This window comes from Lontra canadensis, unplaced genomic scaffold, assembly GCF_010015895.1.
Source record: "Lontra canadensis isolate GAN:19392208 unplaced genomic scaffold, GSC_riverotter_1.0 scaffold61, whole genome shotgun sequence".
NCBI lineage: Eukaryota > Metazoa > Chordata > Mammalia > Carnivora > Mustelidae > Lontra > Lontra canadensis.
In genome coordinates this window covers 2,031,480-2,057,369 of record NW_022631055.1, presented here as the reverse complement: position 1 = coordinate 2,057,369, position 25,890 = coordinate 2,031,480, and the positions used below count along the sequence as shown (strand labels likewise).

The following is a 25,890-nucleotide window of genomic DNA, read 5'->3' as shown; positions in this document are numbered from 1 at the left end:
ATAACTGACAGTGTCTAATGCTACTTGTATCCATTAAGGATAGTTTAAAGCACTTAAGTGATAACTTGGCTGGACAGCAAGGTGCATGTCTGTGGTATCAGAAAGAGGGGCCCCATGCACTCCGCATTGGTCTGTTCTAGCCCTTAATTGTGTTGGAGGCTTTGTCTAAAATGCCCAGTTTATGGGGTGCCTGAGTGGCTCAATCAGTTAAGCATCTGCCTTTGGCTCAGGTCATGATCCCAGGGTCCTGGAATCAAGCCCTAGGTGGAGCTTTCTGCTCAGCGGGGAGTCTCCTTCTCCCTCTCCATCTGCCTGCTGCTCTGCCTGCTTGTGCTCTCTCTCTCTCTGTCAAATAAATAAATCAAATCTTTAAAAAAAAAAAAGAATAAAATGCCCTCTTGACTTGCGTACTTCTGCTGTACACTTGGTTAGGGCAGTGCTGCCTGCTGTGCACTGGAGGGTGGTGAACTGGTGCACCCCTGGCTCAGCACAGGGCACCAGCCAGGAGCCTACCTGGGGGATGAAGCCTCTGAGGAGAGGAGAGCACAAAGGAGGGGCTGGAAGTAGTGGGACAAAAGAGAGCTAAGATACAGAGTGACTTGTGCATAGAGACTTTTTGTGAGACAAACTTGATCCCATTTTTGTTAAGTTTACAGCTCCCTGAAAATTTGTGCTGCAGGTGATCATTTGCGTGTTTTGGAACATTTGATAGAAAAACACTTGCATTTTAGAGCAAAACTGGATTAAAGGGCTTTGGTTCATTTCCAGACCTGCCATTGATTCTTATAATAGGACAGCACCCATTTCCAAATGTAAATCTCAGAGAAACGAGGAAAACGAAGAAAAACAAAGATGTGTGTGTTTTTCCTTTTCAGGATGTCAGTCAGAGAATTCATTCATCTCTTATCTAAAAGACACTGGCCTTTGAAATCACCCCCTCTCCCTGTCACGAGAGACAGTAGCTACGACAGGGAAAGGAGTGGTTTTCTGCCTTCTGGCCCTAAAGGCCTCACCTCTGTTATCATCTGGAAGCCGATGGTGAAGGTTTGTTATTCTTGTCAGGAGCCAGTTCCAGAGACCTAAGGTAGGTAGCAGGTAGTGGGCAGCTGGCATCAATTTAGTGCTGTGAGATGGTCAGGCTGACAATGGTCTGGCTGTACCTTCCCAGCCCTCCTTGAGGAGTTGGTTTACTTCAGAGAAGGCTGCTCTTGACACTATTTCTGGCCACGGAGGCATAGCAGAGATGTGGGATACCTCCTGCTGTTTAGAGGAAATGAAATAAATACTCACTTCAGAGAATACCTCTTGGGGCTGGGATGTGTATGCCTGGGTGACAGCTCCCAGCCTGCTTTTCCTGCAAGGTTCTGTATGTAAGGAAAGATTAATGGACTTAGCTTGAAGTCAGACAGAGGTGTGTAAATGAAGAGTCTGCCTTGATGCAAAACCAAGGGCATACTCTGGCTTTGCTTGGGGGGTGTGTGTGTGTGTATGTGTGTGTGTGTGTGTGTGTAATGTACACTGAAAGCAATGGGGAGGGCCCTCCCCATTCATAAAGCCTGTTGAGTTGGATGGCAGGAACTTTCTGGGACTTCTTGAAGGAGGTTCCTACAGAGTATGTGAGTGGTGAGCAGTTTTGATGAAGAGAATCAGCTCTTGTTGGCTTTGTCATGAGGAGTCCAGAGGGAGCTCTGCACAGACTCCTGAGCTAGTTATAAGCTCACTCACCTCAAGGAGAAGGGGTGCCATGTTCCTTCTGTGGTCATGAGGCAACACAAGCACTGATATTCCCTGCCTATGTAGCTGGCATCTTTCCTGGCACAGCAATCACTCTGGATTTTACACAAAAGAGGGGTTTTAACCACTGGGTACATTTTAGTCTTCTGGTCAATAATTGCTAAGTTAAAAAAAATCTTGACCTGTGGAGCTTATTCTGTTGAGCTGATTAAGTAAAAAAAATCTTTTTTTTGGATCCTAGTCAACTAGTTTCACCTGTTTCCAAGACTGGAGTCTCCATTCTGATGGATTATATTCCATTTCTTTGCATGCTGCATTAGGAGATAGAACGAGCTCATGGGAACTTGGCCAGTCTTTACTACACTGTGTAAGCCCTTGGCTGCCTTCTGTAGCGTGAGGGTCTCTGCCTACTGGGTTAGTGCCCTTGCAGTCAGAGCAAACGAAGCAGACCAGTTCCCTCCCTCTTGTCCTCCTCTAGGCCCACTGGGGCAAGTTGGGTTTCAGAGAAGTCTCTGACACTGGCAGCCTACTACTTCCTCTGAAGTATATGTGGGATTTAACAGAATTTAAAAGTATCCAAGGCTTAGAGGCAAGGAATCTCCATAGGCATGAAAATGATCATCCTTGTAGGTCACAGTTTTAATCCTCGCTCTCATCACTGGTCTCACAAACAGGTCTTCTATTCCTAGTCTTTGAACGTACCACCCCTTTTTGAGCAAGACAGCAGCATACCACCAGAAAGTAAAACCAGTCCACTTCTGGCAGAGAAACTGCTAAATGCCTAATTTTTCATTATCCCATAACTGAATGTGGTTACAGTAAATGGCTTTCCCACCCTTTCTTGAGGCTCCAAATGTATTCGTTCACTTTTTTCAGAAATATTTAGGTGCAGTCATGATCCACCTATGAGAGCAGGTGCAATAAGGACACTTCTAGAAACAGCATTTAAAACAGCCATAGCAAAACAAATTCTATAGCTGATGTACCTCAGTTATTTTTTTTTGAAGATTTATTTATTTAAAAGAGTGAGAGTGTGAGTTAGGGGAGAGGCAGAAAGAGAGGGAGAGAATCTTAAGTGGACTCCCCGCCCTGTGCATGGAGCCCTTTGCGGGGCTTGATCCCAGGACCCTGAGATCATCATGTAAGCCAAAATCAAGAGTCAACTCTCAACCAACTGAGCCCCCCAGGGAGTCCTGATACCTTGGTTATTTGACTTGGTTTATCACCAACTCATTTTTTGAGTGTTAACCTCATTTTGTCAGGATGTAGCTGCAAAATGACCAATGCTGGATGTGTACGTACTGACTTTCAAGTATGCTAGGTGGGACTAATGAGTTTCAATCCCTTCCACTAGAACAGAAATCTAATGAGGAGGATCAGGGAGTAATTTCTTAAGGAAACTTACTTGAAACGCACTGCCCTTCCCCCAAACTGAAGAAGCAAAGAGAGGTTTCATTTAAACAGTATAAACAAAGGATTTGTGAAACACAAGCTGTTTTATATTCTGACATTACAACTTTCTTAAATAAAAACTTTTGCTTTTTCACATCTATTTAGATGTCAAGAATGTCTCTGCCTTTTGCTTAGGATAGTACCAGACTCAGTAATAGGCTCTGAGTGACAGAAATATTATGCCAGGATAGGTACTGTTTTCTAATCAAAATATTTTTTTAAATGAACATATGTTTTACTTGGTATCCTATGATACTAATAAAAATATAAAGTTGCCTAGTAAAATAATTGTTTTTTTGTTTTGTTTTTTATTTTATTTATTTATTTGACAGAGATCACAAAGCAGGCAGAGAGGCAGGCCGAGAGAGAGGAGGAAGCAGGCTCCCCGCTGAGCAGAGAGCCCGACGTGGGGCTCGATCCCAGGACCCTGAGATCATGACCCGAGCCAAAGGCAGCGGCTTAACCCACTGAGCCACCCAGGCGCCCCAAAATAATTGTTTTGATAAATATTTTCAGTGATGTGCTTAAGAGTAATGTTTTCATCAAAATGTAAAAGCAAGTTTCAAATCTTTTTGCCCATTTTTTTCCCCCAGTGGGGTTGTGCAACCCAGTGAAAATATTTATAAATGTTTGCAGAAGAGTACTTTTGTTTCAAAGAGAATGCAGATACTTTATGTGGATACACAAAGAATGGCTAAGATTAAGGTAACAGAGATTCGGTTAAAAATAGGAATGGAGAAGTCATTCTTTTGAAATACTCCTTGAGCCCCATCAAAGAGAGTATCGTGCCTACCTTGGGAACCATGTTTCGTGTACTGTAGTATTACTATAGTGTACTGATCACAAGAATGGTGAATACTTTGTGGTTAACCAAATCATAGAGGCCTGCTGGTTGGAAGGGTTCTTAGCATTCATGTCGTCCAGCTTCCCACACAGTTCTTGGTTTCCTCTCTAGCTTCCCTGTCAAATGGTACTTCCCCACCCTGTGTGAACCACTCCTGATAGGGTGAACTCCCTGCTCTCTGGCCAACCCTCTGGGTTTTTTTGAGAGTTCAAGTTGTTAGAAAGCACCTTCTAACCCTGAGTCACTATGAATTTGTTGTGCCAGTGCCCACAGGAGGCCTCCTGAAGCTCCTTAAGGTTAGATGCCCAGTGGCCCTTTAAGACGTTTTCCCTGGGAGCTCCTAGCACTGCAGCCTGGACTCCCAGCTGTCTTAGGGCCTGCCTACCCCCTTCTAGGTACTCTAGGTTTGGGCATTGCCCTGGGGTGATTGCTTCATTCCTAACCACCGAGCCAGCTCTGTTTGGGCTACCTTCTGCTGGTACTCTATGTTGAGTTTACCACCTTTTCTTGGGATTGTTGTCCCTTTTCACCTCTTCTGACTTTGGGTACTTTAAATGTCTAAATGTACTACTGTATGTGTTTTTGAACAGTTTTGAATCTCTCCGTGGTCCAACGTCCTTTACTGTGCTAAGTATACTTTCTGAGGTAGTGAAGAAAGTATTGTTTGTGCCTGGGCGCTGGATTATGAGCCTGCCTCACCAGGCTTTCAGCTTCGAGTCAGCACCGTTTGAGTATGGCTGTTGAGCCAGTGATGTGATTTTTTTCGTGGGAAATTCATCTCTCTGTAATTTAAGCAGAAATTTGAAGTTGCCTTTGAAGTTTTTCTTTTGCTCAGTAAAGGAAGTTAAAAGTTACAATGTAAATATACTTTAAAAAAAAGGAAAAATTCAGATAATTCTTGACCATTTAGGGATTTATTTCAGATTTTGGGTTATTTTTGTTCTTAGTATTTAACAGCTTTCATTTGAACAAATTTGCCTTTGGATACATTAGAATTTTTTTTTTCTTGTTACAGCAGAGTTGGTAGGGAAAGTGCTTATAATACTTTTGGAAGGTGAGAAAATTTTAAAGCTTATTCACTAAATGTTTATTGTCTGCTGTGTGCTAGATGTTGTAGCTAGGGATGCATTGATAAGGAGAGAAATGCTTAGTAGTTCTTGGAGAGTATAGTATATAAGGTGATACCGTCATTTAGCAAATAATCACACATGTAATTATTTAAATGTTATAGGTACGTGCCATGAGGAAAAGACACACGCTAAAGCATGTAACAGGAGGTGCTGGGTTGGGACTGGGAGATTCTGTAGAGCCTTCCTAGAGAAAGTAATGTTTAGTCTGACCTGGTTCTGTTGAACCAATCTTTACAATCACGAATTATTAAAAGATAATAGTACTGTTGCTAATGAGATCAGAAAGCCTTCCTCGATTACAGGATCCTTTTTGGATTGGCATTAGCATTTGATGGCATGGAAGATAGCATCACAGTTCATTCAGACATCCCTAAATACTCAGCCACTGCTGGGATACCCACCCCCTGATTTTCTTTCTGCACAGAATCAGAATGCTACAAGAATTTATTGCCTCCAGCTCTCTCATTTGCCCTACCATCCTGTTCATTCTTTGCTCTGTTGCTGAGTTTGGCAAGAGAAGTAACTTCTTTGAAAGCATTTGGAAACAGGATAAACAAAGTGCATGTTGTGTTCTAGATATTTTGGGAAGTAGAAAACTGGTTTATTAATAACATATCTCAAGGAGATGAAAGTCTAGGCTTGATTTTATTCAGGCGAGGATTTCAAAAATGCAGTTACCAAAATCATATCACTAGCGAGCTTTTAAAGAGAAGGCTCTGGATGCTCTCATTCTTGTTCTTTTAAGCCCATTTTCTGCTGTTGGGAGAACAAGGGAAAGTTGCTGGTTTCCTTTGCTTTTGAACCTGGTTAAGGACTTGACCAGCTGAGATCTTATTCTCATTTTGAAGTTATTTGAGCAATAGCAAAATGTGACTTGTAGGCCCATGGCTCTGTAGCTTTGGGTAGGCCATGCTTTATTCTGTGCCTTTGTGAGAAGTTTTGTGGGGTGCTGGGTTGTTGGCTCAGTTGGTCAGATTATGGTCTGATGCTGTGGTAGATGTACTTGCTTGTCTCTGGTCACCTATGATGAATGCATGATCTTACTTATGAATCAGAGAGTTCCTCCGTGATTGTGAACTGAGGGGAACATTTTAAACACTGTGTGCCTTTTCGTCATATATCAGTGTTTAAATTCTGGAAAGGCAAATAGATCTCCGCATTTACTTTAACTGACCTTTGTTTTTGTTTGTTTGTTTTTTAAAGATTTTATTTATTTATTTGACGGAGACACAGCAAGAGAGGAAACACAAGCAGGGGGAGGGGGAGAGGGAGAAGCAGGCTTCCCACTGCGCAGGGAGCCCGAGGCGGGGCTCTATCCCAGGACCCTGGGATCATGACCAGAGCCGAAGGCCAGATGCTTAATGACTGAGCCACCCAGGTGTCCCTTTAACTGACCTTTGTTACCAAACTTCATATTGAGCACTTTGGAGTCACACTTTTGAAAGTAACTGCAGAATTCTCATGGATTTCAGCCTGTATAAATCATTAAACGTTATTTTTTTTTAAAGTTTATTCAAATTGATCAGATTTAAACAAATTTTAGTAATAGAGGTTTGATCATGTTTAAATGATACTTATATGCATGTTTTTTCTGGAATTAATGTCACTTTTTTTCTGTAGCTCAACCTTTATTATTCATTTTGCTCATTTGAAAGGTTATAGAGTTCTAAGTAAGTTTGGGAAACATTTACTAGGCATACACAGAGGAAAAGCTTGCTGCTGAAGCGTTAACTCAAGCAATGAGAATTGTTTGTTCTCTGAGAAAATTTAACTAGTAATATTTAAACCTTTGGAAATTTGGATATTAGACATGCCTAGGATTTAGGTCACTTTGCAAAAGGGAATGATTTTTAAAGGGGAATGATTCTTAAAACATTATGTATTTAAATATTTATTTATATCTATAATAAATATAAGAATATATTTATTAATGTCTTAATAATGGATATTAATATTATATAGTACATATATAAACCATGCACTTACATTTATCTCAATATATAATATTAATATATTAATTTGTTATGTTAATATTAATAACCTAAATTGATATAATATATATATCCCAAATGAGATTGTGAAGTTAGCAGTTATTCCATTCCTATTCAAATATGACCTGTCTCATTTTGCAACATTTGAAAACAGATTTCTTACAAAAAAGTCATCCTTTCCTAAATGAAATGGAGTGAAGACAAGGTTGCCCCTTATGTAACACTGAGAATTTTACTGGGGTCCAAGATGCATATTGAGTAGGCAGAAAGAAGCACTGTGTTTCAGTTAGACTGCTCTGGAGTTGCACTGCTCCTGCCACCTGCCAATTTAGTTTACAATTGTTTTCGAGCACCTGCTATGGCTTGAGCATGAAGCTGGGGCTGGTGGTATAAAAATGAACAGAACAGAGAGGATCCTGGCCCTTGTGCAGCTTAGCTTATGTGCGTGTGTGTGCCGCTTCCATTTCGTATACTGTTGTTTTTCATTGCCATTGTATATATTTCCTTCATTTGATCACTATTTCAGGTAGGAGAGAGATGCATTTTCACTTGATAGATTGGAAAAGAATTTTGGCACTGGGCTACTCTAGAAGGAAAAGTCAGCTTTCCAGATAGAAAGCACATTATTCTTTCTCTATTGTTCCAGGCACACGTGATACTGACTTATGAAATTTCACAAACAGTAACTCAGTGAAATGCCAAACTCACTGAAATTCAGGATCAGCATTTTGGGAGCGGAAGCATTAGGCCTATATTGTAATGTAATTTAAAACTATCCGGGAATAAGAATAAGACCAAAGTAGTTATTTATAGTGGCTCAGAAGCCTCCCATTGGCCATCAGATCATGGTGTTAAGTCTGCCTTTAGTTAATGATTTCAATTTTAATTGCGTCTCTGTGTAAGGAGAACAAAACCAAGTTTGGCCTTTAACTGCCAATGTGGATAGCCATATATTTAGTAGAAATTTTTGACTTTTTTTCATTTGATTCAAGTTAGGTAATTTGGAGACTTATAGATAAACATTGGGAAAGCTAATCTTTCTCTTTTCAAAATAAAGATAGTCTAAAAAAATTTTAGGGTTTGCAGATTTATATTAGAATCTAAATGGTATCATAGGTAGGCAAAAAAAAAAGAAATAAGGTACTTTGTACAAATGTACAAATAGTAAAAGAGAATAAATTTCTATTCAATGTATAATTAATTTTCCTTTCACTTAAGACACTCAAATAATAATTCATAATAATAATAAGCAATTCCATTGTTTTACTGTGCAGTTTATCCTATACAATGGAGGAAGGTCAGAGACATGCCTTGTTTCTCCCCTGTGTTATACTCCTCTTTGTTGTGGAGATCTGGTTTTGGTCATTGTATAATATGTTACTAAGCCATAGTGATGGATTCTTTTTAATAGATTACTTTAAAATAAAATGAATTATGGTCAGTGAAATATTTTAAAATTTATTTCCTTTATAATAAAGGTTAATTTTGCTCCTCCATAGAGTAGGGCGTGGCATAACATGACCACATTAAAAAAGAAAATTTGTCCCTAGAACTTTGTTCATAAAACTAAAATCAACTTTCTTGGCAGATCTTTCACCTGTGTAGGAAAGAGTTTACTTCTGAGTATTGGGAATATAAGTGTCTTTGGGCTGTTAGACAAAATACCATAGATAAACAACAGACATTTGTTTCTCATGGTTATGGAGCCTGGAAGTTCCAAGATCAGGATGCTGGCAGATTTGGTGTCTGGTGAAGTTGAGTGTAGACGTTACTTAAATAAATAAATAAAGTAGGGCTAATAATACTGTCTACATCAAAAGGTTGCTGGGAAGGAATGAATGAAAAAGCAAGTAAAACACTATGCTCACACAGAGTAAGCTAGCATGAAAGTTACATCTTTTTTAATACAATTAGCATTTTCTTTGGTTGTTAGACTCATCAGCTTCCTGTGTTTTGTTTTTTTTTTTAAGATTTTATTTATTTATTTGACAGACAGAGATCACAAGTAGGCAGAGAAGCAGGCAGAGAGAGGAGGAAGCAGGCTCCCTGCTGGGCAGAGAGCCTGATGTGGGGCTTTATTCCAGAACTCTGGGATCATGACCCAAGCGGAAGGCAGAGAGGCTTTAACCCACTGAGCCACCCAGGCGCCCCAGTTTTCTGTGTTTTAAAGATTAGGTTTAGAGTTCTTGTGACTTAGGATTCAGAGGTGACAAAAATATTATAGATCTTGGGCTCATAGCTGTGTGACATGACCCAGTTGTTTAACCCTTTAAGCCCCAGTTTTGCCACTTCATTAATTAAGATAGAAAGCAAGTTGGTTGAAGCAGTAAATATGGCCATAATCCTAATAAATGTAAATGGATTATATTTGCCCACAAGATGACAGAAACACTTGGATTAGATTTAAAAATAAGAGATAAAACTAAAACCTAAAACAAAATAGAAGGTGAAATAGTAGAATGGAAAAAATATGCCAGGCATATATTAATTATCAATGAATGAGTTAATGTGTGAATAGGGAGAAAAGAGGCTATTTCAGAGTTAAACAGCCCACCAAGAAGACAAAGTAGTTATAATTTGTATGTATCCAGGAAGTTACAAGGAAAATTTGATATATCCACACTCACAGTGGGAGATTTTAACCTATTCTGTCATTGATAAATAAAACCAACAAATGTTGGCTAGAGTATTTGAGGACTATCTTTATTAACAATGGTTAATTATTAAACAGGTCTCTGAGCATACTTCCTCTCAGAATGGTCTGAGTCTCTGAATTTTGGCTAGTTTGAACAGCTGTGTCATGCTTTTTGTATAGTTTATGTGTTTCTGTAAAGCTGCAAGTCAACTGGTAATTTTAAAAGTGAGTGATACTGGGGTAGTTGGCTGGCTCAGTCAGTAGAGCATGTGACTCTTGATCTCAGGATCATTTTGGGCATAGAGCTTACTTAAAAAAAGCGAATGATGCTTTTATAAAGGATTGGGTGCATGACTTGGTTAATTGTCACACTAGAACTTATCATACTTGTCTTGGTTTTGTAAACAGGGAACTCTGAATATTTAGGATGGTGTCTTGGACCTTATGGTTAAACTAGCTCCACGAACCTGAATAACAGTAGGCTAGCTGGGTTTCTCCATCCCTGTGGTTTCTTGCACATATTCCTCTTTGTTGACCATTTGATTCATGCTGCAGAATGCCTCAGTGGGCACATTGGAAATAACTCAAGTCTTACTTTTTGGAGACAGTACAGTTGAGAAGATTGAGGCAGATCTCTCCTGGGTCTTTTCCTGGAAATTGTCAGACCCACAGCTTGATCCCTTCAAAATCCCAGAGCAGAGCTTTTTTTAAAGATAGCACACCAGCAGTCCGGCGTATGCTTTTTCAAGTCTTCTGTGAGTAAAGTGGGAGGGTTTTAAGTGTTTGCAGAACATTTGGGTCTGTGGCTTCTGCCAAAATAAGTGTTAGCATATGGTTTTCTTCTTCAGAAAGGATTGGCAAATGTTAAATTTAATTTATTAGAGCCTTTAATTAAAATTGGGTATTAAGGAATGATGTGTTTGTGTGTGTGGGGTGTGTGTGTGTGTGTGTGTATAGTGCCAGTGAAAATCCCATTTATTTTCTACTTGTTTCTTTACTTTCTGAAACCTGAGTAGTCCGGACAAAAAAATAAACTCTTTCAGTGGGTTAAAACTAAATTACAAAGAGAAACCTACGTGTTAATATGTACATGGAGAAGGACCTTATTAAATCTGTGTTTATATTTATCAGCAGCCTAGTCTAAAATTGTGACTTCTTGAAAGCAGAGTGCCCAGGAGATCTATGTAGCTCCAATGAGTATGTGTTTTGGCCTTTGTGCCTGATGGCGATAGTACCAGAGTGGCAGCTTGAATTGATGTTGATCCTGTGCCCTCAACTTCTAGACCTTCACCTACCAGTCTCCCACCCACCCAGCCAGCCACAAACAATTAGCAAGCACTTAATATTTCCAAGCACCCCACTAGGAGCTGAGAAGACAGAAGAACAATATGATGAGAACATGACCTCAAGAGCCAATGGCCTGGTGACAATAAGTAAATAAAAGTTTCGTACTTGTGAAACAGTCTTATAATGCTAAGTGACAGGTCAGCAGTGCAAAAGGTGTCTGGGAGGGAGGACATATTCAGGGTCATCTAAAGTTATCTTCATTCAGACCAGGATTTAGTGGTGGTAACTGATAAGAGGTAGATTCAGTAAGGTAATAACCTAAAACTAGGATTTGTGGAGAGCAGAAAAAGCTATTTCCAGGTCGTTGGGAGGTAAGACAAGAGCCTGATTTTTTTTTTTCCCTCAGGAGCTACAAGAGCTTAGGACAGGAGTATTGAGACCAGGCTGGAGAGCTGGTCAGAGTTCCCTTGTGAAGGAGTCCCCTTTTTCTTCAATGGTTTTGGGGCATTATTCTGAAGGCATGGGCCTCAGTGGGTTTTAGTCACAGGAATGAAATGATTGGACTTATATTTGAGAAGGTCCCTCTGGTGGCAATGTCAGGGAAAGGGTAGGGTGAGTTGCTGGAAAAAGAAAAAACTGTTGTTTGAGCTGATTCCTGGTTGTCGGGAGGTAAAAGCAGCCTTGGAGGCTGAAGCTGGGAGGGAGAAATGAAGGAGGACTGCCAGGTGTCTAGCTGAGGTAACTGGAAGAAAGGAGGGGATGCCATTCAGCAAGGGAGTGATGGGAAGGAAACGGGGTCTGGAGGAGGAATTATGGGCTTAGTTTTAGACACTGGCCTGGTCATCCTTAGGACCTCTGCATTTAGCTGTCCAGAGAGCAGCTGTCAACATGGGGAGGAGTCAAAGATTGGGGGGTGGGTGACATCACCCAAGGAGATTTTATACAGAAACAGAAGAGGGCAGTGGAGGGAAACTTGGAGATAATTATAAAGAACAAAAACCTGTGCATTTATCTACTACCTGTGTCACGTGGAAAACAGATTTGTTATCTTGGAAGTAAACACATAAGATATTTTCCCTCTGGGCTTTACCAGGTATTAATTGATGTTATTTTAATCTAAAGAGGTAAACTAATAGACTACTACTGAAACTTGGAATGGTAATGTTCTGGCTTTTTTCTTGATGGTCATGACCTTGTAGTGTAGCACTTGCAAGAGCGGTAGGGACCTGTTTGCCTTCTGGGTGTGGCATGATCATTTCCTCCTATCTGTATCTGTTTTGGTCTGCCAATTTGAAGAAATAAAATTATTGTCTAATTATCGAAGCAGAAAATAATGAGCCTTTGGAATGTTTTGTGTATCTTTTGGGAAATTCATTTATGCGATGTAGGGTTAGAGAAGAGTAATTTGGTGGAGGGGTCTTGGTTTACATATTCCTTGTTTACACACACACACACACACACACACACACACACACACAGACTTAGGGCAGAGAAGGTAGGTATGAATTTTAACCATCTTCTTAAAACCTAGCCACAAAAACATGGGTAGTATTCATATCACACCCAGGATATTATTGATTTTTATTCATTCAGGGATTATTTAATGAATTCCTGCTGTGGTGATCAAGTCAGTCAGCATCTAGGCCCACACTGAGCCCATAGAGGCAATGAGAGCCATTCTCTGGGAGAGGAGATGTCGTGTTCCATGCCAACCTTATATAGTCCTCTCCTGCTTTCCAAATGGCGGACCCACCAGACAGAGTTCCAAGATGGCCAGCTCTCCACTCTTCTCTCCTCATAATCTCCCCACAGCCATTTAAGAAGTACAGATTACCTCACTGACTGTGGGGACACATGGCTGATACCACCTTGGGAAAATCTAGCCCTTTATAGATAACCTGTTGGAGACACCTCTATGTGTGATACACACTGCCCTCTCAGCTGGCTTTTGTTGAAGGAAGTTGGGGGATAATGGTGTTCACAGGGTACTGGGCTTTATTGGAATCCCCATGCCCTGGGAACACTCATCCACATCTTACCATGGCTCTGACTTTTCCTTTACGCTTAGGTTACTCCGTTGTTGCTATTGAATACTTAGAAGTACCATTTCACTGTGGTCCTGGTGGGGTTTAGGATGTTTTGCTTTAACATTACCCTGGAGACGGAGGGGAAGACTCCATTATAAAAAATTAGCTGTTTGATAAGGATATTATCTTAGGACAGATGGAGCATGTTGAAGAAAAAAAATGATCCTGATATTCAAGTTCTTAGACACTCAAGTGAAACAATTGAATAAAAAGAATAGCTGAAAGCATTGATATTTCTTTTGTACACAGCCTTTTGCTTCCCACTTTTTAAGGAAAAATGGTATTGTTAAAGAACAAACACCCTATTAAAGAAGAATATTTGGGACAAAATGTGCTTATGTGGTTTGAACCACTTATTTAAAGCTTAAGGAAAGGATTAGCACTTGCTTGTTTAGAAATCTTTGGAAAGCAGTCACTGATCTGGGGATAAGTCAGTGGTAGGAGGAGAGACGCGTGGGGGAAATGGTGGGAGTGGGGCTTACTCAGGAGTCAGGTGTGGAGGGAGTTGGAGCCCCAGTAAATGGCTGCTTTGGAGGCCCTAGTGTGGCTTGTTCTCAGTGGTCAGCAGGTGGCACCAGATAGCCAGCACGAATTCCTAGAGGTGCGTAGTGTTTAGATTTGACCTTGGGTTGGGTTAAATTGCACTTTTTCTGCTTTCAGAAATTTGGAATTCATAATAACTTCATATTTGTTTTTCCACGTAGAGATGGCTGAATTTTATGAAAGCCTTTGGTATTGACATAGTTATGAAAATTAACCACCTCCAAGGTCAAATGGTACATGACCCGATTGACTTTTCTTTTTTTGAAGGGAGTTATGACTCGGTGTTGAAAGCGACAAACAGATCAATATAACGTACTTATTGGCTTAGGTTCCTGTGACTTTTTTGTGTGTTTTTATGAAATCTGGTAAATATATTGCTAATGTAGATGTTAAAAAGTTAATCTCCTGATAAGTTTATATTGTTGGGATTGATTATGTCTATGTGATTGGTAGCCAGGATTTTACTCCCATCCAAATGCTTGTTTGAGCGACAGTGGGTGATTATATGGGTCATTGACTTCTTCATTCCTCCAACAAGCTGTCCGGCTTCTCAACATAAAGGCTTTCCCTTGCCTGGAATGCTATTTCTCTTGATCTGGGCAAGACCTTTTTGACACTGAGATCTCACTTTAAATACTGACTCCCAGAGGCCTTCCCTGACCACTAGATCTGAAATATGAAATAGCCTCAATCTCTCTTTTTGTTCTTAAATTGAGGTACATTTGATGTATAACGTTATGTAAATTTAAGGAAATCAGCAACATGTTGGTTTGATATATTTCTGTATTGCAATATGATCATTACTGTAGCATTAGCTGCACGTCTGTCACATCACGTAATTAGCATTTTTTTCCTTTTTTTTGGTGGTGTTAACAGTAAGATCTGGTCTCTTAGCAACTTTGAAGTTTATAATACAGTGCGGTTGATCACAACTCTATTGCCTCACTCCACTTTTTTATTTTCTTTAAACTCTTTTGCCTTTTTTTGGTGTGTTTTTTGTCCGGCTCCTCCTACAAGGCCATAGGTTTCCCCGGAGCTGAGTCCTTATCTTGTTTGCTGTTATCCCTAGCATCTGAAACAGTGCTGAGCACGTAGTAAGTCCTCAGTACATTCTGGTTCAGTGAATGCATCATAGCTGTATTGAAGAGGGAAGCAGCTGTATTTAAAGCTAAAGGTATTCTCATAATTCTCTGAGGGCATTTTGATGAAGTGAAGATAGCAGTGGATCAAAAGTTGAGGCCCAGGTTCTTGTTTCTCATTTGTTCCTATAGAATACTCTGCCCTCGGTAGGTCCCTGAGAACTGGGTATTGGTCGTAGAATTTGTAAATAACAGCAATATAAATAATTGTAGTCATTCCTTAATAAGCCTCTACTGTACACTGGAACAGTCGTTAGTGACTTATATTTACTATCTCACTTGATCTTAGGCATCTGTTTTGTAGTAGGAATGAGATATTTAGGTCAAACGATCTGTTCTCTTATATAACATTTTATGAATTTCCAGGAGAAGCTAAAATATTATAGTACAGAGTAGAAATAAATGAGTTCATTCAGAAGCCCCAAGTAGATATTCATCTAGCTCCAATAAAACTTTAAAATTGCAAAGCTTATGGGGTGCCTGAGTGGCTCAGTGGGTTAAGCCTCTGCCTTCAGCTCAGGGCATGGTCCCAGGGTTCTGGGATAGAGCCCTGCATCAGGCTCTCTGCTCAGCAGGGAGCCTGCTTCCCCCTCCTCCTCTGCCTACCTCTCTGCCTACTTGTGATCTCTGTCAAATAAATAAATAAAATCTTAAAAAAAATAAAATAAAATTGCAAAGCTTAAACTTTAAAAAGAGGGGGGAACCCACCGTGGATTGGGTGTTTGTCATTTCATTCAGTCCTCTCAACAACATGGAGATTATCTTTCCTTTTTAATGGTTGGGGAAACTGAGGCTCAGAGATGTTAAGTACACTGGCCAAGGTCACACACGTGTTATGAGGCAGTGCTGAGGTTCCACATCATCTTCGATTTACCCCAGAAATCTGTTCTTGACTTGTAGTAATTGTTTGGGCTTCTACTCACCTCTAACCCAGTGGGCTTCATGGGAACGCAGCACACTTTAGACCTCTAAATCAGGTTTTCTTTCTCTTTCTCACAGAACTCTAAGAAGGAGCTGATGTGGAGGAGCAGCTGAGACAGTTCAAGATGACGACCACAGTAGCCACAGACTATGACAACATTGAGATCCAACAGCAGTACAGCGATGTCAACAACCGCTGGGACGTGGATGACTGGGACAATGAGAACAGCTCTGCGAGGCTCTTTGAGCGGTCCCGCATCAAGGCTCTGGCAGGTAAGTCTCATCATGTCCTGTTATGGAGGCCCAGGGGCCCTTATAGCTCCCTTTAAAATCACCCGTCCTGTCTCTGCTACGAGGAGGTCAGCTCACCTCTGCTTATATATGTCCCAGGAGAGCAAGCTGCCCATTGCATAAGATATCCAGGTCCATATTTGGAGAGCTGTCCATCCTAAGGCCAAAATGATTGAGTGATTTTTTTTGAGCTGCCCTAGGTTTGTAAGAATTTTTGACGACTCCTACATTTCAAAATAATGCAGCTTACTGAACTATATACAAAAAAATACACAAATTAGCCTGTGTGCTTTATTTTATTAGTTGACTTGACTTGTTACAGTAGTAGAATACTTACTTTGAGTGACAAAGGGTAGTTAGTATCCTATGCAAGGGTTTTAGATGTGAAAAAGCAATAGCTTTATCTGGTAAGGGCATGTTTAATGCTACAACGGGTAAGTTTGTTATTGATTCATTAAAATTAGCAGAAATACATCCTTTGTGATCTCTCACTCCCTTTTTGCTGTTGAATACTTAGAACATACTTTCACCCTCGCCATAGTTGGGGTGGGCAGTGTCTTACCCTGAAATTGCCCTGAAAATCCAGAAAGGGTTCCATCATGATGAAAACTCAACAATGCTGAATATACGTAAACTAGAGATCAAAGCAGTCATTTAAGGTCTTGCATCTGTACTTTGAGATTTCAAATCAAATGCTTCCCAAATGAGAAAAGTGGGTTAATGATTTTTTTTTCTTAATGTCTTTGATTATTACCCATAAATTGTAGCCACGTCAGCCAGGTAAGTTTATTGTTAATTGTTCATATAGCTGACTTCTCTTGTTACCTTTATGGTGTCATCTGATTATGATGCATGTATTGTTCAGAGTTCTATTGACTGTAAGCAATAGGAAACCTAACCCAAAGTGGTTTAAATGATAAAGAGAATATATTGGTCACATTGAAGACAAATTTGGCCTTTAAAGCAAGACTTACTCCTGGACTTAAATGGTGTGACCAGGGCCCAGTTTCCTTCTCTCTATTTTTGGTCTTGTAGTTCCAAGATGACTGCCTCAGGTCCCAGATCTGCCTGTAAGGATATCTAGGAGAAAAGAGCACCTCTGCTGCCCCAGTATTTCTACCATGGCCCTAGGAGCAGTCTCACTGGCCTGACTAATCCTGACTTGGGTCGGAGGTCTCCCTCAGAATCTCTCTCCAGGTGGAGTGAGAGAAGAGGATATGCTGACTGACATCAGCTAATCAGGACACACTTCTGGAGTAGTGAGGGGGGTTGTGGGGTGAGGTGAGGAGGGGGTCAGCCCCATCTGAACAGTTTGGCTAGAAAATTTGGAATATTACAGGAAGGAGGAAGACAGAAGTGGATATGGGGGATGCAGCCAACTAGATGCTATAGGAAAATTCGCCCGTTGCCTTAGGGTAATGTGTCTCTTGAGTGGTGGTGATTTAACGATCTTTCTCGAGCTAGCCTGATCTGAGGGCATAAATGAATGATTAACCAGGTAGTCATTCTAGAATTGGAAGATTTTCTAGCCTATTCATTAACATGGAACCTTATGGAAACCTTAATCTTGGCTTGTGCCAGTGGATTGATTTGTACTTTGATCTCTTACCTCTTTTTCTTGAATCTTCATTTAAGTCTTTAGATCAGTATGATATTGGTGGCCAGTTACCTTTGATCATGAGTCATTTACTTTCTGATTCTAGGCTACTATGTATTACCTCCCTTGTAAGGAAAATTGTACCTGCAATTGTAGAATAGTTCCTTGCTCTTAGTATCTGATTTTTCGTGCAGTTCCAGGGGAGATCCCCAACTGTCCTTAGTATTGATCAGTTGTCCTAACACTTCCTAGGGTGGCTTTCTCTGTTATCTAGGTCTCTGAACTACGGTGGTTATGATAGTAAGCATTTAACGTGCTTCCCGCGTGCAGGTGCCGTTCTAAATGCATTGTATGTATTAAGTTAATCCTATAACAACCATATACGACCATATATATCTATAAAGTATAGATGAGGAAACTGAGGCATAGACAGATTAAGTAACTTGACCAGGGTTACACTGCTCATAAGTGGCTAAGGCAGACTGGCTCCAAAGTATATACACTCTCCTATTTTTCTATATTCAGTAAAATATAAAATGATTCAGAGCTCACTGGTATAGAATATTGATTTTGGGTAACTAAAACAGGCTTAAGAAAAAAAAGATGATAAAAGGCTCAGGAAAAATCTTGTGGTCCAGAAGAAGCCATGAGTAACCATGAAAGTTACTGAAAACTTGTTGCCTCTAGGTTAAATGATGTTTAGAAAAAGAATTGCTTTCAGTGCATCCAGTAGATACCAGGAAAACCATCTGTTTATTGGAGGAAATTTTCTTGTTACCTAACTCCCTATTCTGTGGGACAGGAAAGTCTCTGAGCTTTCTAAGAATCTTATATGCTGAAAATAAGAGCAACAGAATTAAAAGAGAGAGAGAGAGTACCAGAACAGTTCAGCAGTGTCTGGAACTGGGCTTCTAGAATGTGAGCATGCATCATAATTGTCTGGTCATCTTGTAATTGCTGGGCCCACCCGCAGTTTCTGATTCAGTAAGTCTAGGACAAAGCTTGGTGATAAACATTTCTTTTCTTTTATTTATTTATTTATTTATTTGTCAGAGAGAGAGAGAGAGTGTGCGCGAGTGAGCACAGGCAGACAGAATGGCAGGCAGAGGCAGAGGAAGAAGCAGGCTCCCTGCCGAGCAAGGAGCCCAATGTGGGACTCGATCCCAGGACGCTGGGATCATGACATGAGCCGAAGGCAGCCGCTTAACCAACTGAGCCTCCCAGGCGTCCCGGTGATAAACATTTCTAACAGGGTCCCCGGTGATGCTGATGTGGCTGCTCTGGGGAATCACATTTCAAGACTGGTGTGGAGTCTTGGTGGTTGACTGGCCTATTTCCCTGGGTGTCTGAGACCATTCATCCATCTAGACCCAGCTCAAGTCTAGTAAGAATTGAAGTATCAAACTCAACAGGGTTATGTTAAAGGCACACTTTAATGTGGGAGTGGTGTGGAAGGCTGGCACCTCATTCTGAGAAAAGAGAAATATCTTCCTGTCTTTTAGAGGGAAGTAGTATAATGATAGATTCAGCATGAGGGAATGCTTACAAACGCATGTTCTAAAGTGGGAAATCTTGGCTAGCGTGGTGGAAATGTATATAGCAAGTTTCCCCTCCCTCTCAAGTGCTCTACATGTTGAGTCTTCTTTAGACTACAGTCTTGAAGCCTGGGGTGATACATAAAAGACATTACTGCAGGAATTCATCTTTTTACGGTACATTTTGTATTGACATGTGAACACCACCTTGGATTGTGTCCTTTACTAAGTGGCTTTAAATGTTTGTATCTCTGAGGAAATAAGGTGAGGTAAACTACTTGCTACAAATTAAATTTTACCCAGTTTACAGATATTTTCTGTTACTAGGCTGCTATGTATACGTGTTTTATATAGAGGTAATGTACATTATTTATAGGTATATGTTCTTCCTGTGAGTTGTTAAAACTGTTCTTGAGTTTTACTTTCCTTTATCCTCCTCTTGCTTTTAGCTTTGTGTTGTAATAAGAAATACTGTTTTTGTCCTCAGTCTTGGCACAGAACTCCTAAAACCCTTGGAATTTGCTGAGCGTCTGTTGTTATTCATGAAAAGCCATCTTCCTCACACCTGGATTTGTTGGGGGGGTGGGTGACTGAGGGTGAGACCTTTAGCTCTGTTAGGATGGTATTAGTCACTGAAATGACCAAACTTTGAGCCCACCTTCTGGAAAAGAGGGGGGCCTAGAGATTAAGTTTAATCTCTATGGTTGATTTAATCAATCATGTCTACGTATTGAAACTTCCCTAAAAACCCCTAAATGACTTGGGTTTGGAGGATTTGAAGAGCTCTTGGGCTGGGGAATGTATTAGTGTGTTGGAAGGGTGGTGGGTCCTGAGAGGCCGTGAAAGTTCTGTGCCCCTCCACCACACCTTGCCTATAAACCTCTTCCATTTGGCTGTTTCAGCAGACATAAGTATTTTCCTGTGTTCTGTGAGTTGTCCTAGTAAATTTTTGAACCTAAGGGGGTTGTTCATGGGAACCCATGAACTTAGAGCTGATCAGTCAGAAGTATGGTGGCCTGGGACTTGTGACTGGCATCGGAAGTGGAGGCAGTCTTGGGGGACAGATCCCTTAAGCTGGGGGATCTGCGGCTCACTCCAGGCAGTTAAGGTAATTGCATTCTGGGACACCCATTTGGTGTAAGAGATTTCACAGGGGAGATGGCTTCTCTAGTGCAGTGTGGAACACATCCATGTTTTAAAAACATAAGAATCAGGCCTGCAGTCCTTTGTCAAGTGCCAGTTTATCATCACAAAGATGAGAGAGTCTGGGGTTCCATTGCCTAGGGAGCTTTGAATCTTTCTAGTCTCGTTAGACTTTTTTGCTTGAAAATTAGTCTGATTCACATCGCAGTCACTCATCACCAGCCCTCCCCGTCTTTAGTACCCGAAACATCAGAAGAAAACACAAGTGGAGTCACAGGGAAGTGAACTTTGCTATCTTCATCATCTGTCTAGGGAATCTCCTGGTGGGGACAGAAACAGCAGCTTTTTCCCACAGTAGAGAAAAGCTTCATCTGAAAGTTTGCCTTCACACAAGTTGGGTGAAGAGTGGGGGTCTGTCAAGGCGTTAGCTTGCAAAAGGCCAAGACTTAGGAATGTTTTAGAACATAATAAGAACTAAGATGGACTGTTGCCCCGTGTTCACAAATTTCATGTATATGAGACTGGGGAGATTTATACTTCTGCCTAAACTCTGTGCTCCCATTTGTAATTTAGAAGGAAGATGAGAAAAACCTTGGTATATCATGTTGTGTAGCAGAGAGATGCCATGCCGATTCAGCCTTAGGGCAGAGCGCTGTGAAGTGACTTTTATGCATTCTGTAAATGATTTCCCACATCCCATGATGGCATACCCACATTCCTGTCCTCTGACCACATGCCCCAGCACTGTGGAACATGTGCTGGTGAAGAAAGGGATTCAAAATAAGCGAGGCTTTTTGTAAAACAGCACTTTATTTGAAATAAAAATGTAAAACCTAATCTTTTAAAGAAATGTAAAAGGTAAATGTTTTCTTTTTCTAAGTGATAAGTTATATCACTTAGAGAAGATAAGTTATATCACTTAGGAGGTTATATTTTGTACAATCAACACAAATCCTTTAAAAAGTACAACATTTCGCTTGAAGATATTGATGAAGTTGGGGCGCCTGGGTGGCTCAGTCAGTTGAATATCTTATTCTTGAAATTCGGCTCAGGTCATGATCTCAGGGTCATGAGCTTGAGCCCCCAGCTCCTGTGGAGCTCGGTGCTGCGTGTGGAGTCTGCTTAAGATTCTCTCTCTCCTGTTCCCTCTGCTCTTCTCTGCTCCCGCTCCCCGCAGCAAACACACTTTCTCTCAAAAAAAAAAAAAAAAAATAGAATTAATCTTTGTATCAAAACTCATAAACAGTGAATTTTAAAAATTGGGAGGATATACACCAAAATAGTGTTTATTTCTACGTGATTTTCCTTTTTACTTACCTGAATTTTTTCCTGAAATAAAATCTGAAATATTTTGTAATGAGGAAAACAAAGCATAAAAACATCTTAACATCTAATATCACATTCATAAGCTTAAATTTTCCTCCCCAAAATCATGACATAGAAAAATGGTAGGAAAAAGCCCATGTATAAAAAACTAAGTAAAAAAAAAAAAAAAAAAAGACATTAAAAATGAAATTCCTTTGGGAGATGTCACTCATCAACATTTATGAGCTAAAATTATGCCTAAGAGCCTTTCTGCTAAGCTATGGACTTAGCAAAAGAAATTGACCTTGAGTTTACATGGTTAGTGGGGAGTGAAGGACAGCTGATAGCCATAGAAAAATGAGCTGAATGCACTTAATTGTATCCTTTACATTACATCCATAAAGTATATAAGTTATTAGTTGCTATATATATAGGCCAGACTCCCTTTAAACATAGTAATTTAAGTGACCAAGAATTTTGGTGGAGCATTTAATCAGCTAAACTACTGATATGCTTTAAATATTTAGAGCAGGGTTGCCTGAAAGAAATGTAATACTAGCCATATATGATTTTTAACTTTCTAAGTAAGATATTCCAGTTAATCAAATCATCCAAAATTTTATCATATCAATGTGCAATCAAGTATAAGAAGTTAGATACCTCAGATTTTTTTCTTAGTCTTTGAAATCTGGTTTGTATCTTACTACCCACATTTCTTATGATCAGTAGTCATGTGTGGCCAGTGAGTGCCTTCGCACAGACACTATTTTATTGGCTAAAACCTTATAGATCCTGACAAACAAATGTGAGCTTTAAAATACTATCAAGTCTAGGGTATATTTATAAAACAGTAGGTATTTGACCATGTGGCTAAATGTGAATTTAAATTCTGATTAGGAATAATACATCAGTTGAATTATTAGTGTAAAAATGAATACTAGTCCTTTTTGTGCTCTCTTAAGTGGATACAAGGTTGCAACAGATCCTGAGCACATCTGCACTCTGCTCTTTCAGCTGAAATTTTGGCACTGCTCTCAAGCACTGTTTTTGGATGCGGAAGACTGACTAGCACGCTTGTTTAAAAATGCATAATTCAAGGGCCCCCATAAGTTGAGATTCACTAATGTAAGGAGGAGCCCAGTAGTCCACATTTTTTAATGCATATGATACAGTTTGAAGAAACGCTTTCCTGGGACATGGCCATAGTGTTCTCACTTCGTATTCATATCTTCTTACCTCTGAGTATTAACCCCCAAAATGAAAATCAGCTTTTTATCTCTTTAACATAGTAGTCTGCCCCTTCTCCCAGTAAGTAGGTCACAGTTTACGTGTAGGTATCTTGACACCTAAGAAGCCTTCATTTTCCGCCCAAACTGAGTATAGGGCTGTCTCTTGGCAAGAGGGGCACATTCTTCCTCTAATCCCAGGCCTCATTCCAGCCGCTGTATGGGTGGATCCTCCTGGTCCCAAACCGTGATTGAGTCCCCACCGCCCCAGCCCCTATCACTGTTGGGGCCTTCTCATTTTTAATCTCCAGGAGGGCAGAATATTTCTCTGGGCCTAAATTAGAGTGTGCATTAAAATTACTAGGGAAACTTGAAAAGTATATCCTAAAGAAAATCCTGCAGTGATAGATAAAAAAGATTCAGGCACAGGGTTTCCTCAGGAAGAGAGAATCTGTACACTGAGAATTGGAGCAGAACTTGCCATCACTTTCTCCCATGTGACTGCAAATTTCAAGCTATTGTTAAGGTTATGTACTGAAATTGTTCACTTAATTCCTGCATTTGGATGGAGGAAAACCTATTTTTAAAGCCTTAAAAGATTTTTAAGTTTACCTTTTTCCAGAGATATCTTAATGTCTTTTCTACCTACAATCACGAGTTTTTGTTTTTATTTTTATTTTTTATATATTTTTAAAGATTTTACTTGTTTATTTGGTAGAGAGATCACAAATAGGCAGAGAGGCAGGCAGAGAGAGAGGGGGAAGCAGGCTCCCCGCTGAGCAGAGAGCCCAATGTGGGGCTCCATCCCAGGACCCTGGGACCATGACATCTAAAGACAGAGGCTTAACCCACTGAGCCGCCCAGGCGCCCCTATAATCATGAGTTTTTAGTGAGGTGGTTTAGATATTGCCTTTATATTTTTTATGGTCTCCTGTAATATGATGGTTTTACTTAGAAACCTTCTAGGATTAGACTGTTAATTCATAATCTGCTGGCCCTGCCAAAAGAATAACAAATATATATGTATATAAAAATATATACATATATAATATACATCTGAATAAGAATATATAATATGAATAATGTATGTGCATAAAGTATAATATATACATACATATAACATATATGTAAAAAATATTTGACGTTCTAGTGAGAGTACAAAGCCAGCATGCTATGGAGTATACAAAAGTCTGTAAAACATGGTCTAAAATTGTCTAATTGGTAAGATAAAACCTATTTACGTGAAACATTAACTAAACATGTATGCCAGTGCCAGGAAGGTGGTAGAGGCAATTAGTGCTCTAGTAATCTAGAGGCAAGGGGTGATCACAAGAGGAAGAACAGCAGTCATTTGAAGAGGGTGGTTGGAGTCCTGTGAAGATCATTGGAACTTGGGAAGGGATGGGGGCCTGAACCCGGGCACGGCTGCTTTGTTTCCACCGCCACAAAACCGAAGAGGCCAGGCTGCAGATCCCTGTGGACCCCTTCATTAAAATACAAAGTCTGCTTTTGGCTTCTCAAGCTTGGACTCATTCCTTTAAAATTAACTGAGAGCTTTTCTTATTTGCTCACCCACCCGCCATGTTCAATGGAACCCTTCTATGGCCCAAGGGAAAGACTTCTTGCCTGAGGGAGTGGGTTTTGTTTTTTTTTAATAAATTTTATTTTTTTTTTAAACATATAGTATATTTTTATCCCCAGGGGTACAGGTCTGTGAATCGCCAGGTTTACACATTGCACAGCACTCACCATAGCACATACCCTCCCCAATGTCCATAACCGAGGGAGTGGGTTTTTATAGTCAGGATTAATAGGGCTTTAACAGCTATCCATTATTTTCCTCATCCTCTCTTGAAGCTATTTCCCTAAATTTTGCATTATTTGGGATTATTTGAGAGAGAGGCATGGTCCCTAGTGCACAGTAAATACGCCACCCATTATTTGTGAAATCTGAGTCTGAAAGGGCATTTCATACCTAAGAGGCTCATGGAAACTATTGAGGAGAAAGTCTGCTTAGGTCATTCCATGTACTTTCAGGTTGCACCCTCAATTTATTTTCTGTGTACATACTGCTTCAGTAGTTTCCTGACCAGAGGAATGTAGGAATCGTTTCTTTCTTGTTCAGGTACAGTTCTGTCAGGTTTTCTTTCCCTCCATTTCCTCTGACTGCTGGAGACAACCCCTTCCCACTCTGGATATCAGTTTGGGTTCCTGCTGCTGTTCCTTACACCCTTGACATTGTGTTCTCACCTTAGCAATGCTGACATCCCGTAGTGCCTGAGGTAAATGATCCTTGTGGGGAGCATGGCCTGCCCCTCCTCTCCTTCACCACACCGCTTAACCACACCACCATTCCCTCTTCCTAACCCAGCCCATACTCCTGCCTGTCTTCTAGAGCCTCATTCTTATTTCTCAGCCACCTGGCAGGACTTCTTCCCTTGAGCCTCACTCCCTTAATCCTCTTATTTCACACTTAACCTTTGCCTTAACTCCTTTTCCCACCCTACCAAAATACTTAACGTCACCCTCTTACCTTTAAGGAATTCAATCAATCACCATTTCTATGACAAAATCCCATACATTTTTATTAAAAAAAAATATTTATTTGACAGAGTGAGTGAGATCACAAGTAGGTAGAGGCAGGCAGAGAGAGAGGGAGAAGCAGGCTCCCTGCTGAGCAGAGAGCCTGATGTGGGGCTGGATCCCAGGACCTTGAGATCATGACCTGAGCCGAAGGCAGAGGTGTACTTAACCCACTGAGCCACCCAGGTGCCCCCCACCACACATTTTATGATTAATTTGTCAATGAACTTATAATCTATCTTATCTTGTTGGGGACTGCCTGGGTAAGCAAGAGGAAAAACTTAAGATTTTTCTCTTCTCTTCGGCTTTTCCTGGCTCTCTCTGCAAATGTGCCCATCCCCATCTGTCTGACTCTTAAATATCAGCTTTATTGAGATACAATTTACATATCATAAAATTTGCCTCTGTCAAGTACACACTTTAGTAAGGGTTGTTAGTATACTCACA

At 40.4% G+C, this 25,890-nt stretch overlaps 1 protein-coding gene across 4 annotated transcripts in view; it reads left to right on the top strand.

Moving 5' to 3' along the window:
• The window catches only part of SPTBN1 (spectrin beta, non-erythrocytic 1), a 193,584-nt gene that overhangs the window by 37,544 nt on the left and 130,150 nt on the right, over positions 1-25,890 (top strand). For 2 of the 4 annotated variants that reach the window (XM_032877772.1, XM_032877773.1), the window contains exon 2: positions 15,842-16,036. In XM_032877772.1, coding sequence (XP_032733663.1) covers positions 15,889-16,036 — 148 coding nt within the window. In that variant the 5' untranslated portion in view covers positions 15,842-15,888. Of the gene's footprint in view, positions 1-15,841; positions 16,037-25,890 lie in introns of those variants that run through there. The other 2 variants (XM_032877774.1, XM_032877777.1) reach the window with 1 other exon arrangement.